General features: G+C 42.8%; 1 protein-coding gene across 1 annotated transcript; it reads left to right on the top strand.

Annotated features, from left to right (window-relative positions):
• The first annotated feature begins 3,515 nt into the window (after nucleotides 1-3,515).
• Nucleotides 3,516-16,836, top strand: CDADC1 (cytidine and dCMP deaminase domain containing 1). The gene is made up of 9 exons (XM_054271379.1): nucleotides 3,516-3,604; nucleotides 7,055-7,149; nucleotides 8,655-8,832; nucleotides 9,679-10,257; nucleotides 12,189-12,238; nucleotides 13,270-13,439; nucleotides 14,477-14,666; nucleotides 15,286-15,346; nucleotides 16,498-16,836. The coding sequence occupies exons 1-9, from the start codon at nucleotides 3,532-3,534 to the stop codon at nucleotides 16,569-16,571; spliced, it is 1,470 nt and encodes a 489-aa protein (XP_054127354.1). The 5' UTR covers nucleotides 3,516-3,531; the 3' UTR covers nucleotides 16,572-16,836.
• The last annotated feature ends 2,741 nt before the right edge of the window (nucleotides 16,837-19,577 follow it).

Below are 19,577 nucleotides of genomic sequence, written 5' to 3'. Positions count from 1 at the left end.
TGCTGTTTTACAAAGCAGTGGAAGAGGCAGTGAGGGATAAAGACAGAGGCTCTTGGAGGGGCTCCTGCTCAGGGCAGGTTTCCCTGCTCAGCAGCACAACCATCTCAAATCACGCTCCTGCCACCACACACTCCAACACTTCCCTTCCCACCGCGCGTACTTCAGCACGCTGCTTTGTAAAGCAAGCACATCTCTTCCAAGGTCATTTATGCAAGCGGTGTTAAGAGATAAAAAGAGCACCTGGTTGTGTTTGCATGGTACTAACAAATACCAGATATTTCCTACATGAACTGATGGGCCTAGCTGTTACAGACGCTTAACAGCTCACAGATAAAACTTTCTAAGAGGACAGGGTTTGATTTTTAATCCAGAAGGCAAAACAAAAGTCAAAGTAGAACTCCTAGAGATTAATAAAGATCCAAATCCCCAAGAATAAGCACTATAAGTTCTTCTTACTAGTCTTTAAACAGATTAACAGCTTCACTGTTTATCATTATACTCCAGATAGAATTTTGAGGTAGGTGTGAAGTCATCTACCTTAAGAGAGTTGATGGTAGTGCAGGAAACATGGATCCAGGATCTGAAACCTGAATCCAGGATCTAAAACCTGCAGAGCACAGATGCAGAAAAATACTGCAAAGCAAGTAACTGCAATGCAGGAATAAGTTTTCTCAGCAAATCAACCCCAAAAGAGATGGGGAATGAGATTTTCAGTCCACTGATACCATGAAGATGAGGGTGCAAAAACGTACTAACAGCGATACAAGAAGCACCATAAAAGCCAAGCAAAACATCTCAGTAAATTTAAACAGTGAGCACTGTGGCTATACCAAATGGCTATTAAATTATTGCAAAGGATAAATCCTGAAAGTCATCAGCCAAGATGATCACACAGCTTCGTAGGTGTGTATCAGGAGGTACCTGCACAAATGGGAACACACCAGGCGTATGAGAACACAAGGGGTATGACAACTTCCAAAGGGCCTTGTGGCAGAGAGAGCTTTTGTTTTCTCACATCTATCAGATCAAAACACAACATATCAGCAATGACAGCCTTCTGGGACACTTCAAATGGGACATCCAAGCAAACGGGTCTGCTGAGTAAAGAAAAAAGGGGTGAGGGGAAAGGGGTGTTAAGCAACCAATCACTTGAATGAATTGGGTTTGTAAGACACAGATGCAGGAACAAAGTGCAGCTGTTGAGAGAAGCAGTAGGTTTTTTCAGCAGGTCCCTTTCAAGGAGAAAAGGCCCATCCAGAAACTCTTGCCAATCTGTAAATTATAAAAATTGAAGCTCAGAGGGCAGCATGCTGGTTAACTAGAAATGTTGAATTGCCCTGAATTGTATATAAAAGAACAGTAAGACTAAGACCCACTTTTCCTCATTACTACCATCATCTTCTCCACTGTAATCTTGCCAAAAGAAGCCCACTTAGTCCCTGGGCAGGAATGATTTCTGCAGTGGGGTTGGTGCCATTTTCCTTTCAACAAATATTGGGGAATGGCATGATTTCTCCTGGTTCTGGAGCGAATGAGTACCCTCTTCATGCTCCACAGAGATGCTGTTGTCTGCTGCCCTCTAGCTTTTACCTGCAGCTTTCGATGCAAGGCAAACAGAAGCAGCAAATCCTTTGGTCCCAATCCAGTCAGTGGGAGCTTTCCAATTCAAGATCATAATTAGATTAAAAGCCATTGTAAGATGGGACCTTTCTTTCTTTCTTTTCTTTCTTTTCTTTCTTTTCTTTCTTTCTTTTCTTTCTTTCTTTCTTTCTTTCTTTCTTTCTTTTCCTTCCTTTTCTTTCCTTCCTTCCTTCCTTCCTTCCTTCCTTCCTTCCTTCCTTCCTTCCTTCCTTCCTTCCTTCCTTCCTTCCTTCCTTCCTTCCTTCCTTCCTTCCTTCCTTCCTTCCTTCCTTCTTCCCTTTCTTCTATTTCTTTTCTTTCTTTGATTTCCACTGACTTCAGGCTTACTGACCCTCAAACAGCCCACCTCCATGCCCAGCTCTAAACAGAAACCCTAGAGCACACAAGTCAAATACTGTGTCTGAATCAGCAAGCTACTTGTGAAAAAAGAAGCTTCTATAACACAGGGAGGGGGGGAAAACCTTCTTCAAGGTGTAACAGAGCAGAGAGACTTCTGGCAAATCTTGGTTTGGTTTTGGGATACCAGGAGAAAAATGTACTGAAAGGTGTTACCCTTTTGCTTGATACAGTCTATTTTAACACAGAATCCAGCAATGGTCTGGTCAGGAATTCCTGACCTAAATCCTCAGGAGTTCTTTTATTAATTTTTAGTCCTTCTAATCCTTAATCTTTTTTGTCTAGATGGTCTAAGATTTCTGAAACTCTTCAAGATGGGATTCTTTTGTCACTGACTCAGAATAATTATTGGGGGTTTTATACATGACAGCAGTTTATGGATATAACTCCAAAATACATCCACAGAGAAGCTTTTACATACCCTGATATTTAGAAGAAAAAATGGTAGGGACATTAAACACCACCTTCAGAGGCTCTGACCGAAAAGTGCAGAGGTCACAAGCAGATGCCTTGGTTTATACAGATGCCCAGCAGAGCTCTTTAATGAAGGCTGGTCCCTCTAGACACCTCTGGTGAAAGCTGAATAACCTGTCAGAGCACATCCCCCAGGTTCCTCACAGCACAGAAAGTACAGCACAGCAGCAGAGGCTCTGCTCTTTGCTCCACCTGCACCATTTTGCAGCTGAGCCCCCTGTTGCAGTAAATAACTTCCTGGGATCCCATTCAAGCAAGAGCTGGACTTGATCCTGGCGGAATATTCCAACTCAGAATATTCTGAGAGTCTTCTTCTGTGGTTCTGTTGGAGAGTGCCCAAAAGAGAGCTACGAATACAGGCCTTGAGGGGAAGCCGTGTGAGGAACGACTCAGGGCACCTGGGCTGTCCAGCCTGGAGGAGGCTGAGGGGAGCCCTCATGGCAGGCACAGCTTCCTCGGGAGGGGAAGAGGAGGTGCAGGCACTGATCCCTTCTCTGGGGTGACCGGTGACAGAACCCCAGGGAATTGCCTGAAGCTGTGTCAGGGGAGGTTTAGGTTGGGTATCAGGAAAAGGTTCTTCACCCACAGAGTGGTTGGGCACTGGAACCCGAGAGAGCTCGAGAAGCGTTAGGACAGTGCTCTCGGGCGCATGGTGTCACTCTTGGGGGTGGCGCTGTGCCGAGCCAGAAGCTGACTGGTTGATCCTTGCGGGCCGCTTCCAGCGCGGCGCACTCCGTGTGCCCTTCTCCCCGTGTCCCCGTGTCCCCGCGTCCCCGTTAACTTCCCGCTACGGAGCGCGGATCCCGCTGGCAGCCACCGCCCCGCCCCCCCGAGCCCCGCCCTCCGCCATTCCCATTGGCCAGAGACCCCGCCCGTCAGCGGCCGTTGCCGTGCGACCGGCCCCGCCCCGGGGGCGGCCATGGGGGCGGTGCCGCCCTTGGGGAGGTGCGGGCCGGCGGCGGGGGGTGCTCCGGTACCGGCACCGCATCCGCGCCCATACCCATACTCATACCCATACCCATGCACGGCGCGGAGGAGACGGCGGCCGGGCCGCGGGTGAAAGCGGCGAGCACGCAGACCGACAGCATGGCCGGTGAGCCGGACTGCGGGGGTGAGAGGGAGGGCGGGCCGGAGCCTGGCCCGCCGTGACGGAACCGCGGCCCCGCGGCGCTGTCGGCGGGCTGGGCCGGGCCGGGCCGGGCCGGGCCGTGCTGTGCCGGGTGGGTGGGTGTATCTGAGGGAGGTGTGCGCTGACCGGCCCCTCGCGGGTCTCGCCTCACCCACCGGGTCCTTCCAGGGGCCGCCTGGTCTGTCCTCTGTTCAGGGAACACACTCAGCCTCATTCCGGGGCTGTTCGGAGAGCCCGCGCCTTCCCTCTCTGCCGGTGATGCTTCACAGAGTGCTCCTGACCGCCACAGACAGTGCAGTAATGTGTATATATATGTATAAACATACATATATCTACATATGTGTATATATAGGCGTATATGTACGTGTGTGCATATATAAAGTATCTGTGTACTTATATGTACCTATACTTTCATAAGTAAATATGCGTATAAGTATAGATAGCATATCTCTAGTAGGTAAGCATATAGATACTTTATATATATGTATTCATACTCACTTGATACTATATATTTATAGTGTGTGTGTACATTTATGCTACATATACAGTGTATGTATATATACATAAAGTATATATATACTTATTTGTATAGTATCTTTAGCATATATCTATAAATTTAAAAAAAAAATATATATACATATATTCTCCATCCTCCCCCACTCCTTCTTGACAACACCCTTCTCCACGAGGGCCTTTTGATAACATAGGCTTGTATTTTGCTCCCCCCTTCCATCCCATTACAGCAATTTCTTGCCCTATACCAGGTATATTTAATATGCATACAATGCAATGTGCAGGAAAGTGCTCGCCTGAGGGGTGTTTTAACTAACTCCACAGCAAGCCTATGGTATGGGTTTGGTAGAGAGCAACTTTCTCACAGGGCTAGGGGTGCCCAGGAGAAACAGATGCTGGTAGATTGCACAGATCCCACTGCTGTGTCCCAAGGGAGTGGTGTGTGCGTACAGATGTGATGTATATGTGGTTCTCAGACTGAGCACCATGGCAGGGCAGCCAGCTCTCCTGGGTGGGCATATGAGTTTTATTTCATCCCAGTTTCGTAGAAAGCCTGCTTCCAAGCAAGCAAAATTTATTAAATCTGAAAATGGGTTTTAGTTTCCTTTTCCCAGGCAGCAGAGTGATGTCAGTGGAAGCTTCCTCCTTGGTGTCAAGCACTTGTTAGAAGCTTTCAGGCTTTGGGCTAGGAACTCCTGCATTGCTGGCAGGACACAATCCTGGATCCGAGCCATGTCCGGGTAGGCTGTGCCCTGCTCCTGTGTGCTTCCAGGTGCAGCAGGGTTTATGGCACCAGCCTCCACACACACACACACACACACACACACACACACACACCTTCCCTGGAGCTTGCCTCGCCTCACTGAAGTAAGATCAGTAACTAGGAGGAATAAAATCATACCTTTATGCAAAGTGGGCCTGATGCACCTGGAGAGAGCACTCCTTTCACGTGGCTTTGCTCTCTGTAGCAGAGAGCCTGATTCCTTTATTTCCCCAGTCTTCTGCAGTTGCTTTTAATTCTGTAAGGCATCTTCTGCCTTTTTTCCAGTCCATTTTAACCAGCCTTCTCTTCATCCTGTTGAACCTAAGGGAATGTTTAACTGCCTGAGGTAAGATGCAAACACTCAGATATGATAACTGTAACTAAAGATCTTTCCTTCTTCAGAATGTTTTCCTGCTTCTCAATATAAATTCATGTCAGGATGTTCTCCAGTTTGTTTCCCATGCATTTGAGAGGTCACATTTGGGTTAGGTGCAAGAAAACAAAGAGTAATTAAAACTATTTTATGGTGCATGCGGTTTTAAGTCTACTCTGTGTGCCACATTGTGGGCCATTGTAGAAAACACAAAGGTGTGTGTTTGCACTGGCAGAAATTGCACTGTTGGTTTCACCTTGCCACTTGGGAACTGTACGTGTGTGTGCCATGACAGGAGCAAACAGGGGCTGTAATGAGAATGAACTCAAGTGCCCATTTAACAAAACAGATTCTGCTTCTTTAGGCGTGGCTTGTAGACTTTCTTTTTACTGTTTGCTTTTAGTACAGGTGACAACAGCTCTTGGTGTGTGCCTCTTGCCGTTTCTAGCACACGTATCTGACTGTGCTAACCAGGTGCCCCTTGCAGTGCTGGTGCCAAGTGGGGTAGCAGAGCTGGGCAGCCTCAGGAGCAGTGGACAATGTGGAATCAGATAGTGCTGCTGACAGGCCCATATTTGCTTTCCAAACCACACTTATGTGTGAAAAAAGCTGCTAAAATACCATCTGAAAATGGTGTTTCAGTCATGGATTGCATATGTTTATCTGTTGTTCTAATTGTTTGGGTTCACAGACATGTCATTAAACTAACCTCTCCCTCAGCTAGGCAATCTTAGTATCTGATTATATCTCTTCCAAGCTGCTACACCTGCTTAACGAATGTTTTTCTCCATTCTGTTCCATTCTTGCCACTGCCATTACCTCCTTTGCAAACTCTGTAACATTTGTGGGAAAAGATAGAAATAATACTATTGTCAGACAGCACGTGTGAGACCTGCAGAGGAATATGTGTTCATTACAGCTCTCTGTAAGCACCCCTGAAGTGGGGACTGGAGATATTCCCAAGACTTTATAAACTTCTTGCCAAGTGTGAGGCAAGATAGCTTTACATCTGGAGCGGTGCAAGCTTTACTGAGCAGCACAGTCAGTGCTTCCTCCTTTTTCCTTTGTGGGGAGCTCAGTAGTGCTGAGTTGTGCTGGCCCTCACAGCACAACTTCCAGATTTGGAGTAGAAGCACAGCACAAGGTGGTGCTCTGAGAAAGGATTTTTGGATTTGGATATTTTGTCAGAAGTGACAGCCTGAGCAAAAGGTTTAAATTTTTGTTAAAAAGCTAGCCAAAATCTAAGCAGACTGTAAGAATCCAGAAGCAGGATCTCCAGAACTGATGTAACTGCAAGGTTCCACAATAGCTCATCCTCTCTTGCTGCAGGCATCAGTGTAAGATCATGATGTGTGTGCCTGGATATTTTTGCCTTCTTCTGTGGTGAGCCTGAAGCTGAATTAGAACCTGTCTCAGATTTCTCTAAGCATCTGTGAATCATTTGAGCACATTAAGTTGTGTGGGGTCTGATGGTCTGATCTGTGATTTCTGCTCTACCCCTCTGAGTCCAACAAACTCACTGAAGCTCAGTGAAAATTTCATCAGTTCCTCTTGTTGTGCAAATCTGATCTCTGCATCTAAATGTGAGCATCCTGAGTTGGCAATGACTGCCCTGAAAGGGATGGTGTGGATGTAGCTGCTGCAGGAGTAGAACCAGCTTCTGTAGCAGCTGTGGTATAAAAGACTTGAAAAATAATGTTCAGCAATATGGAGTTTCTTTATAAATATTCTCTAATAAATATTTCTCTTTTTTTCTTCAAAACAGGTCAAATGCCAAGACTTTCTAAGGTCAATCTTTTTACTTTATTAAGTCTCTGGATGGAGCTCTTTCCCTCACATGAGCAGCAGAAAAAATCCCAGGTAAAATGTCTGTGCTTATTGTTAATTGGTCTTTCTGAAGGGCTCCTTCAGTGAATTTAACCCAACTGCTCTTTAGATGGCACATAGTCCGGATGAAGAAAAAAACCAAACAACCAAATGTAGTAAACTTTTTTCATATATTTCTTAGAAGAAGAAAAAAATCCAGTAGTAGGAGAAAAATAGCAAGATGGCTAAATAGCATGCTCTTTCTGAAAAACTGTGAAAGGCAAGATACTTACCCCAAGAGGTGAAGCAAGTACTAAAAATCAGCCAGTGTTATAAAGAGCACGACAAAGGAGGTGTGGTATGTACCCTGTGTGGAAAGTCAGTGTGGTTGTTGGTGCAGAGAGACTCTTTTGGAGTTACAATGTTCATGCCTGTAGATGAGCAGTTCCTTTATACCGTGGAGGTGTACACGAGTACTTGAAATGTTTGCTGGTCAAGAACTTCTGGTAACTACTTTAGTGACAAGGAAAAGAAGCTGCCTTTGAGAGTGGGTCTTCTAAACTGTAACCAGTTACTCTTCAAAGTCAAGAGGCATTTTCAGACTGACCTGGAACAGGATGTTTCCTGTTTTGATCAGAGTTGTTACTGGGCTTTTAAGTGATAACTGCATTGTGCAGAGCATACCCATGTGCTAAGATCTATAGCACATGTATCAGCCAGGGCAAGAAGAGATAGGAAAATAACCTGAGTGACAATTAGGCCTAATTTTCAGAGCTGGGTATGTCCCAGGCTAGATCTGAAGGAGGGATAGATGAGCAGCAGCTACAGCCTTCAAAAGCAGTTTGAAATTTAGTAATTCAGTTAGAAATGGCACTTGGCTTGTACGTAGGGCTTTAGTGAAGTCTCATTTCTGTAAGCGCAAAGCAGTTGAATAATTTATGGATCTAAGGCAGCAGTGTTCAGTAGAAGCTGGAATTCATAAAGAGATCTGTTTCACCAGCTTCATCAAACTAGTTTGTATCCAGTTTTTTCACAATACATGGGAATCCAGATGTAGTAGCTCTTGTCTGTGGTGTGCAGACTTCTTCCATGGAAGATTCTTTAGAACCAGGATTCATTACATAAATGAAGAGATGAAATAAAGCTAGGGAAGCTATTGGCTCCCAGGATGGTCAGGCTTAAGACAGAAATTAAATTCATGAGCATTTCCAGATGCTGGCTGATTCAGAGAAGGTTTCAGCTATAATTGACAGAATTTTCTATGCTGCTTCTGGATTTTGCTAAGGGCAAACAAATGACCAGAAAAAATCAGGAATTTGTGACAAGTCCCTCTTTGGAGTTTGACAGAGACACGGCACCCTGATATTAACCGGCACATGTGAAAACAAAACAACAAGAAAAAATACTTAGGAAAGTGCAGATTGTTTAATGATTGGCTTGTAGTGAAGAGCTCTGTGCTCTACTGCTGGTTTGTTACTATTATCCAAGGAAGAGATGTAACATCTTTATGGAACCAATGTTGAAAAAAAGTAAAATAATAATAATGCCTTTTTCTGTAGGTGAAGAAGAGTGGTCTGGTTGTGGTGAAAAATATGAAGATTATTGGTCTTCATTGCTCCAGTCCAGACTTGCATGCTGGCCAGATTGCACTCATTAAACACGGATCAAGACTTAAAAATTGTGATCTTTATTTTTCCAGAAAACCATGTTCAACTTGTTTAAAAATGATTGTAAATGGTAAGCAATGACTGTAGTAGAGTGGGAGTAAATGTTACACTTGTGATTGAAAACAGAAAGCCTGTTTTCTCTTTGGACTGTCCCACTTGTGAATGCCAATCCCTGATTTGTGTAGTGTGCATTGATGTTTTCCATAAGGAAAAAATGAATGTACATGTCTTTGAGCTGATGGTCAAGAAACTGGGGTTTGCTGCCAAGACCCTGTTTCCCTGTAATTTGCAACCATTATTACTGGTGGTACTTGTCTCTTGGCTGGGATGCACTGCTGAGGTTCTGACTGTCCTTTTGCACTCTGCCAGAGCAGCCCTAAGCCTCATGACAAGGCCTAGATGGATGTATTTTCCCTTGCTTTCCCTTTGCTTGTCACTGACCCCAGGGAAGAGTGGGTTTTTATGCAGAAATCACAGGGAGTACTTAAGGGTTTCCTTTCCCATGAGATAGGAAGACAAACCAGATCATTCACTTCCAGAAATGGGATCTGCTGGTACAACCCTTCTGCAAATATTGATTTTTAATCTCAGCAGCAATGTGCTGCTGAGTGCTAACTGTCAGTGCTAACTATTTTTGTGTGTTGCTAATTTATCTGTTGGATGTAAGATGCAAAATTAGGCAGTCACAAAGATCTGGGAACTTGGGTAACTCAAATTTTTATCTGTAGTCTGATTATCAAGTTGGATAGCCCTTGATACTTGTAACTACCAGCATTTTTGTTGTCTAGACAGCCCTTAGAGAGGACTTGGGGCCTTAAAGAAGCAAAACCAGGGTTAGGCAATAGTGTGTTGAATATGAGCTTTGTGTTCCACTGCACTTGCATGGTTCCTTCTGCTGCATTATATTCTCTTCCAGCTGGGGTCAACAGGATTTCCTACTGGCCTGCAGATCCTGAAATCAGCTTGCAGAGCGAGGTATCCAATCCAATGAGCACTGAGGATGCAAAGCTGGATGCCAAAGCAGTGGAAAGACTGAAGTCAAACAGCCGTGCTCGAGTGTGTGTGTTGCTTCAGCCTTTGGTGTGCTACATGGTGCAGTTTATTGAAGAAACTTCCACCAAGTTTGATTTTATTCAGAAAATAGCAAAATCACAGCCTGACTCTAACACTGACTTTTATACTGCGTGTAGGCAAGAGAGAATAAAAGAGTATGAAAGTTTATTTCTAATTTCAAATGAGGAAATGCACAAGCAAATATTGATGACAATGGGACTGGAGAACCTTTGTGAAAACCCATACTTCAGCAACCTTAGACAGAATATGAAAGATCTTGTCTTGGTCTTGGCATCAGTGGCTGCCAGCGTGCCTGTGTTTGGATGCTTTGGGTTTTACAGGAGCGGATCCCAGCGAACAAATGAGGCAGAGGATCAGTGTTTGCCCCAGGACGTGGCCAGGCACTGCATGATACAGGCCAGGCTGCTTGCCTATCGGACAGGTGAGTCATTGCTGGGGTGCAGGAGTGATCAGTAGGGGGCTCAGCAGTAGAGCAAGTTCCTCATTTCAGTCTTGTTCTTCCAAATACTTCCTTGAGCAAGCTGCTCCATGCCATTCCTACAGGTGTGAAATGAGTGCAACAATAATAGTAAAGACTCCTCAGGGGCACACAGTATTGTGTGTGAAAGCTTTCCATGAGGAAATCAGTGCAGGTGTTTCACATACAGTGCTGGCAAACCCTGCCCTGCCAATGTGTCCAACGCCCAACTGAAAATAGAACAGAATGACATTTCAATTCTTCAAGCTGCTCTGAGGCTCTTTTTACTGAAGTCTCACAAGATGCTTCTGTTATCAAATAAATGTCAATATTTCAAGCAGATTATGTACACTTCAGAAAAAAGCACTGAAATAATATCCTTCAGTAGGACATTAAGTACCATTATATTAAGTCTCCTAGTCCTAATGTTGTTAGTGGAAGTGCTTATATGTCTGGTGGGGATTTTCTTTGTACAGATGCTGGAGTTTTATGTCCAGTTTTCTGATGTAGAAAGATAGTTATTGATTCTCTCTTGATAGAGATGACTTCTGTTAGCTTCTTTATTCTCTCTGGCTACCAATGCAGGAAAGTGATAAGTTCTTCCAGAGAACACAAAACTTGGTGGTACTCCATAGAGATGTTTTTGTACTCTAGATATGATAGCTGCTTTTTTTTAAACCATTGTAAGCAAACAAATAGTACATGTACAAAGCTTAAACCAAAACTAATCCCCCAACACACCCATCCAAACCCAACCTGTTAAGTCAGGTACCCTCAGCAAATTCTGTCTCCAAAAATTGCAGAAATGACATTTTTTAGATGTAATTCAGAAGTTTCATGTAACCAGTTATGAGTTCTTTGTACAGTTTCCATTATACAGAACAAGATGGAATGACCAAGCTTGAGTACTCTTGGGGCAGCAAAATTCAGGTTTAGCTGTAGTATTTAGCCTGGACTCAGGTCTGGGGTTTGAGCCAACTTTTATTGCACTGCAATGAAATTAAAATAAATAGCAGCTCACACACATATTTAGGTGCTTTACACTATTATATAGGTGCATATAAAGGGAGCAAGAACATAGGATGTTTTCTGTGCTGGTTTAATCAGTCATTATCATCATCTCTTCATCAGTGTCTAATAAATATGTAGAATATAGATGAAGACAGCTTTGATAAAGTACATCTTTGGCAGGAAAAGCCCTCTTTGAGTTACTGCATATGGTAGTGATACTAAGGATGATGGAAATGATTAATGGAAACTGTGTTCTGCAATATTAATCAATGGAAGCCTGAAATGTTTTTCTCCTTGATATGCTCAAGATTCTCATCAGTAGCTACTGGGGAAGATTTTCAAGTGCCATAAAAACCATCCAAATCACATAAGGAAAGCTCTGTACCAGTTTTCCTATGGTGGTGATAGACTACACCACCAAAATCCAATTGTTAATATTTTGTCTCTGAATTTGGTATAAAATAGGACTAATTTTTATATGACTTCAGATCAAAGAAGCGTAAACTTAAAGAGTAGCAAAAATTAAGTCATTAAATTAATGACTTAATAAGAAGGTTTCTGTCAGTTAGCTGTCTTACATTTGTAAACCTGCCTACACATATTCTTGGCATGCATTTTCTTATCCATGTGTTGGTTGCTTTATCTTATTTGTGAACAGATGTACACAGCAAAATCTTAGAATGACTGCCTTGCAGTAAGAGCACACTCAGCTTTTACAGTAGGATCATATGATTTACAAGCTTTTAATCTTTCTGCATTTCTTTCCTCCTGTTCCCAAAGCAACAACAAATGTTATTCCTTGCTCTAGGATGTCATATGTTAATGTATAGGTAACTCAGAAGTGCTTTATTTGTTATTTACACCTAAAATGTTATGTATTTTAGAGGATCATAAAACGGGAGTTGGAGCTATTATTTGGGCAGAGGAAAAATCAGTAAGTATTGAAAAAGTTACTTTTTCTTGAACTCACAATTCATACACTGGATTTGCCCTTGTTATTTTCCTTTAAGTTTATACACTTCTGTTTTTCATGCACACACATGCAGGTTTAGTAACTAAGTTGACTGATTCATTGTAATGCTTTAAGATGAAGGAGAAGTAGAAATTATTTTAGTAACTACAACAGTTACTAAAATAAATGGGAATCCAGATGTAATAGCTCTGGATTTTCAGTGCACCTGCTTCCCCAGTCATTGTCAGTTATTCCAGGTATCCTGGCTACAAGGTGTTGCCACAGCTGCTGATCAGGCAGCATGTGTCCTGCACAGCCCCTCTTTACAGCTTTTTAGGAGAGGTCTCGGTGCAATTATAGCCTGATGGTCTCCTGAGGATATTTTTTGCAGTGAAATGCTGTATGGGCTTTAGCACATTCCTTTTTAGATCAAAGCTGTATTTTTCTGTGAATATTGTTACAGTGCTTTTTCCCATCCAAACAGAAAGTTTTTGTTCTTTGTGTCTCTGCTTATGCATGTTACCAATCCCAGGAGGCCTCATTCTTCATGCAGCTGCAACATACTCTTAATTTGTTTTTAACACTTTCGTCGTCAGCTGCTTATGGCTATTTTGTTTCTTTTTCTTTCTTCAATCGCCAGTTGCCTCTTATCAGCCCCCTGGTCACTGAGTCTGTTAAAAGACTGGCAAAACACCATCTCTGGCACATCAGGGATGAACTCCAGCTGTATTTAATCATGTGCATTGTTAAGGACTAAATCCTTCCGACTTCTTGTTCCTGCTGTCAGTATTACTTGCCAAAAGGAAAGCCTCAAAAGCCTGGTGCAGGTAACAGAGGTGTTACACTTCACCTGAGCAGCTCCTACAGGGCTCAGTGGAAAAGCTTCAGACAGGCATGGAGCAGTTGGCAAGAGCTGAGCTGTCTGAGCATGCAAAAGTATGCATTCCACTGTACTTTGACTTAGAACTCAGTTAAAATACCATCCAAATTTGATGCTTTGTTTACTGTTGCAGAGAGGCTGTGATGGAACAGGAGCAATGTATTTTGTAGGCTGTGGTTACAACGCCTTTCCTGTTGGATCTGAATATGCTGATTTTCCACACATGGATGATAAGCAAAAAGATCGGGAAATCAGGAAGTTCAGATACATTATCCATGCGGAGCAGAACGCCCTGACATTCAGGTAATGGGTTTGTTCTCACCACGGAGAAGAATGAGATGGTTTGGAAACAATTCCACAATAAATGCATGTTGTGGTTTAAGCCTGTGGGGAAGATGCACACCAGGCAGCCTCTTGCTCACTCCCCTGCCCCAGTGGAATGGGGAGAAGAATCAAAAGTAAAACTTGTAGGTTGAGACAAGAACGGTTTAATAATTGAAACAAAATTTATTAATAATAGTAGATGATAATAAAAATGAAACCCAAGGTAAAAACAAGTAATGCACAATACAATTGCTCACCAGCCACTGATCGATGCCCTACCCTATCACCAAACTCTGATCAATGTCCCTTCTAGGTAACTCCCCCAGTTGATATACTGGGAGTGACTCTGTCATGGGATATCCTTTGGTCCAGTTTGGGTCACCGTTCCTGCCTCTTGTGCAGCTCCTCACTGCCAGAATATGAATCAAAGCCCTTGATTCAGAGTAAGCATTACTTAGCAACAACTAAAACATCAGTCTCTTTTCAACATTATTCTCATACTAAATCCAAAGGACAGCACTGCACCAGCTGCTGAGAAGAAATTAACTGTATTCCAGCCCGAACTAGGACAATGTATGATGTCACTGTGATGAACTGTGGATTGCAATCACAGTCTTTTTTATGCCTGTGATGTAGAATTTGGATGTATATTGGCACAGTCAGCTCCTGGGGTTTCTTGAGATTTCTTGTATGAACTTGGGTTTTAAAGGATATTGGCTCCTTCAGTTATCCTTCAGATACAAACCACTGGCTCTGGTTCTTGCTAGACCAAAATGAGGAAGTGTGACAGTTGGTGAAGCTTCTAACAATAATAGGTGTGGAGACATGGGATGGGTGTTGTTCACAGATAGTGATACCAAGCCAGATTCCATTGTGTACTTGTGCACTTGATTGGGAATAAGTTGCTTCTGAGAGTAAATACCACTTTTTTGCTTGCTTTTTGAGGTATCAAATTTGTAATAATTGAAAACTACCAAGATACAAACTCTGAAATTCTGTTTTCTGACTGCTTGTAGGTGTCGAGAAATAAAGCCAGATGAGAGAAGCATGATATTTGTAACAAAATGTCCATGTGATGAATGTGTCCCTTTAATTAAAGGAGCTGGTATCAAGCAGATCTATGCAGGAGATGATGATGCTGGAAAAAAGAAAGCAGATATATCTTACATGAAGTTCGGTGAACTTGAGGGTGTAAGCAAATTTACAGTAAGTGTCTAAATGCACTGTATTCTGAAAACTGGGGGCAGCATTGGTGGGAGAGTAGAGTGAGCAGTCATCTGCAGCCAGCACAGAGGAGTGCTGTGCTGTTTAGTCAGGTGAGTGGAATTGAGAGGTTGCTCTGTCACAGTTCTGGGGAGCACTGCTGTGCCACGTGCCAGAGGATGGGGCAAGACCCTCTGTTTTCTCTGTCTACATGGAGGATTTCCCTCTAACTCACTGTTGTTGGAGGTGGTCTCTCCACATGGTGAAGTTCTGTCCGAGCCTCCCCTGTCACAGCATGACAGCTGATTTCAGAGGTCACTGTGTGATTTTGTTGACCCTTCCAGCAGCTCCCAAAAGAGCTGTGGTGGGTTTCAAATGTGGCCAAGTGCACCTGCAGTTATGGCACTCTCCATAACAAACTGCAGCACTGTAGGTGTGAGCAGCTTTAACATCTGCATGCTGTAATAATCATTTGTCCTCAAAGCAAGAGTGTTCAAGAGGGAGTCCTTGATTCCCCACCTCACAGGTCATGCCTCTCAGTGTGTAGTGTACTTTTCCTGTCTCACTTAGCTCCTTATTCTGTCTTCTGGAATAAGTAAACATTTTCTTCTTGTTTTACCAGTGGCAGTTAAGTCCATTGCACACTAATGCACTTGAATTCCATGACCCTACAGCCAGGGAAAGTAAGTATTTTTTTCATTAATTCATTTTATGACTGCAGTCAATAAGTGAGATCACATTTTAAACCAACCTGATTCCCTCTGAGATTGTTTTGTCTTAGTCTCGATTTCAGTGAGTTAAATTTTGCTATGAAACATTTTCTGAGGTTTTTGAATTGATGAGCTAACTGTTACAGTAATAGCTAACTGTAATAGGTGAACTAACTTGTAACAAAATGCTTGACATTGACACACATTGCAAAATCTAGCAATGCTACTGTGAAGGTCAGCAACATGCTGTTTGGCACGTAGATAATTTTAGACTGCTTTATCATGTTTTAACTTTTGTTCTAGAAAGACTTTTTAGATTGTGTTCTATAAAGAGTATCATTATTTTTCAAGATAAATTGGACTGGACTCCTTAGAGTCACAAAATCCTTGTTGACACACACCCCTGTAGCAAGGGAGCTGTCATCTTTTCAAAATAGAGTTTAGATAAGTCTTACTTTGAAGTCTTACAAAAGAGACTCATCATAGGCATCTACTGTCAGCTACCAATCATTAAAATGTTACTCATCCAGAGGGGAAAACAACATGGAAAATGGCAGCTAAATAACTTTTGTGCTTCAAGCTTGAAGATGCAGTGTAGAGATGCATTGAGTACCGTGTTAGGAGCATAAGACAGACTGAAGGTAGTTTTTGTGGCACACAAATAGCCACGTACTCCGAGCAAATTCTTATCATGTACTGAGATAAATTAGTGAAGAAGTTGTTTTGTTAGCTACTTCCTTGTGGGCTGGGGGAAGGGGGGGAGGGAAGGGCTCAGAGTAGTGCAAAATGTTAGGGCTTGTTTGTCCCTCTCTCTCTTAATGACCCAGCTGGAGAAAGATTAATCCTGGGGTACTTTGTTTGACAGCTTTTAACAGGGCTCATTTCTCTAACAATTTTCTTTAATGTGGTGTGCCTGCATTTTTAATACTGCACTGGTTTAAGTTCCTCTCTTTCCTAGGTGTATTCCTGTTAGCTAATGATTATTGCATGTTCCTCTGTAAGGAGAAGAAGACAATCTCCACCCCATTCCCCACCCCCAGTGTTACTCCAGTGTCCCTGTCCATGTTGAGTATTAGGCTATGCTTGCTGTTGTATTAATGGTCCATGCATGTTTTTTTCTTTAGATGGGGTCCAGAAAACAAAATCGCTGGATGACCAGCAGCACCAAAGCAAGAAACTGTGTCTAGGTCATTACTGAATAGTTAAGCACTTCCTGCAGTCTTGCTTCGTACTTTTTATAATACAGCCTGTTTGCACTTTCAAATAATGAAGAGTTTTATTTATTGTTTGGAAAGTGAATTTTAGAATAAGTTTATTTATGATGTCTTAAATGTTTTACAGCGTTACCTGAAGGTCTTTTTAATTTAGAAGCTCCTGGCGAAAAAATGCTGCTTGTATTTTCTGTGAAAGTAACTGGGTGGCTGATCATTTTTAACACATTAAAAAAATATACTGAAAGTTCATTGGTGGTAGATCAGAGTAACAATAAAATGGTGTCTCATTTGCTTGTGGTATGGATTGAGGGAATGGATTTATAAGTTCTGGGCTAGAAAATGGCAGAAATAAGCTGTACTTCTTCAAATACAATCATCAAGGGAATCTTCTAGGAAATGGTAGGTAAATAATCACCAGCAACTCTCTCTCTTCTTGAAAGTGGCTTTTACTTCTCAGTCTGCTTCTCAGTATAATGGACACAAAACCATTGGGATAGCAGTCATTGCTAGCTAAATGGTTTGGAGACAAATCTTGTCTCTCATACACACTTCTACCATACAGCAGAGCTGTTTAGTTTTCTGGTACTTGCCTTACTGCTCTGTGTGCTTCCTCACATGCAGTCTATCTGAATTAATGAAGACAAAAATTAACTTTTCTTTTTCTCAGTTTCTGGAGGCAGGCATAAAAGCATTTCACTGTATGTATCTCACTGGCACCTACATACCTGTGAAGATTGCTAGTGTTGAGGTTCTGTTATCTTCAGTGACAGGCTCCAAGGACTACAGGAGCTAATAAACCATCAGTGTCTGTCCTGTTGTGTCTTAGATAGGATGATCTGTACCAGTGAAATAGCCCAAATCTTTTCAGGTGCTTTTCTCTTGGATGACTGCACTACAAGGGTGACATTGAAACAGCCCCTGAAACTGCAATCTAGTGTTGCTAGTTTTGAAGGGCCAAGTAATGCATAACCAGAACAAAGAGTTGTACCCAGAATCTTTTGATTCCCATCTGTTTCCTGCTTTGAATCTGACCTCGAACTGTTTTTTTTAGCAGATGTCCCAAGACTTTCTGTTCACTCCTCTGCTGAGCTCTCCAGTGCAAATGCTTTAAATCTTTTCCTGTTCTTGCTGGTAGGGTATGTAAACAGCCCTTTCCCAGTTCTTTCATGCATCTTGTCTTTGCTGCCCTTCCTAAAGTCCTGGAAGGGGAATCATGTCCTAAGATGCATCTGTAGGTTTTTTTTGTTTCTTTTAGGTTTTGGAGAAGCTTGGAACTGCATAGCAGGGCTGTGACTGGATAGCGTACACTGTCCAAATTAGAATAAAAAGTGTGCTCTAGTCCACCCACTGAAACCTTCTTGTTTCCATAATCCATTGGCAATGCTCATCTACTTGAAGTAGAAACAAGGAAAAAAACAGGGCCAGATTTAAGGCCCCTTCAAGTTTTATACTGGTCAGTTTGCTGGTATCAAAATCAGTAAAATCTGTATCTTGATAGGAACAGCTGAAATTGAAAAATCCCTTAAACCTCATAGGTGGCCTGGGTACACAGAGAAGTAAATGAAGTCAAATATCACACACATGAAATAAGTCCAGTGAATGCTGCTGCTAGTCTCTGCTTCAGGAGGAGTTAAGATTCTACCTTTACTTTTATTTACTTTTTTTAAAAAGAAGATTTTTTTACAAAACTTTCTGTGAAACTTGTAATCCCTTGTAAGGCTGAAGGCTTGGAAGCCTGGCTTTATTTCTGTCTTACTACATTCTACAGAATCTTCCAGAGGCTGAGAAATTTCTCTAGGCTCTGATCGTCAGTATAACCCTACCTTAATTTTTACTGGAATTACGAAGTAGGGACTTTATCTTGACTAACAGGAGCAATGCAAATGGGGTTCCTCTCTCAGCCTATGGACTCTGTAGGTGCTGCTCAGCTTGTCTGCTTACCAGGGAGAGCTACAGAATACTACATCTCCTTCAGTGCTTATTTTACAAATCAACTCTAGGATGTTTGTTTCTTACATAAAAGCTGCAAGGTATTTACTCAAGAAATGTAAAAGTTATATATTTTATACATTGTATGAAATTTGCATATGCATTTTGAGACTCATTCATTTCAGAACAATCATTTTAATTGCAGGTATTAACTATCAGTAATAATTTGGCCTTGTGACTGAGAATTACAGAAATTCTCTGTTAACTGTCTGCCTTACAGCAAAACATGCTTCCTGCTAATAAATTACTCTGACAGTAAGTACTGAAGTGTATTTTTAAGTACTTTGGGTTATTAGGAACATTACAGAGTGCTTTGGAATGTTCACACTCCTTACAGGCCTTCCTCTGCTCTGCCTGAAGAATTTGTCTCAAATGAGACTGTGCCTCCTGGGAAAGTGCTGGGATCCCATTCCTTGGCCCATGAGGATTAATTTCCTCTCCCTCGGGAGAATGGGAACTGCATTAGGGAGCACTGCAAGCTGCCACCTCCATGGCCTGTTCCTTGGTTGGAGAGGATCAAAGTGGACGAAGCTTTGACCGTCCAACAGTAAAACTGGTTCCTGCCTCACCTCCTGCCTCGCTACCCTGGATTGCCTGTATGGGCATCCCCAGGGGCCCCACTTCCCAGTCCCCACAGAGCAGAGCAGAGCGGGATCGCTGCGGTGACGGGGCCAAGGACAGAGCCCGTCCCCAGTGCAGCTGTAGGGCAGCGAGGCTGAACCATCAAGTGGGTGATGCTGGGGCTCTGGCCCACCGGGGGTTTCACATCCACCTGGTTCCAGCCCAGGCATTTGGACTGAAGGCCCAAGAGCCAGTGGAGTGTATTACAGCTATTCCTACAGTTTTCCTGTTCAGCTGAAAGGAATCCACTCAATGCCCTCCAAGACTGGCTCATGTTGCAGAGCCACGTACAGTATGTGGGAACAGATGGGAGATGCCTTTCAGAAGTGCTCTTGAACTGAAATGTCACTGTAGATCACAGTGAGCAGTCAGTGGGACAC

Source organism: Melozone crissalis, unplaced genomic scaffold, assembly GCF_028551555.1.
Source record: "Melozone crissalis strain CALT ecotype California unplaced genomic scaffold, PUWL_Pcris_2 ptg000013l_1, whole genome shotgun sequence".
In the NCBI taxonomy this organism is placed as follows: Eukaryota; Metazoa; Chordata; class Aves; order Passeriformes; family Passerellidae; genus Melozone; species Melozone crissalis.
Note: the sequence above shows the minus strand (reverse complement) of the source record. Positions and strands in the feature narration are given on the sequence as shown.

Bases quoted from the DNA above. Each gene is read 5' to 3' on its own strand.
- CDADC1 (XM_054271379.1), top strand. From the start codon at position 3,532: ATGCACGGCGCGGAGGAGACGGCGGCCGGGCCGCGGGTGAAAGCGGCG. The intron at 12,239-13,269 runs GTAAGTATTGAA...TTACTGTTGCAG, and splicing joins TTTGGGCAGAGGAAAAATCA to AGAGGCTGTGATGGAACAGG. The intron at 13,440-14,476 runs GTAATGGGTTTG...GACTGCTTGTAG, and splicing joins CAGAACGCCCTGACATTCAG to GTGTCGAGAAATAAAGCCAG.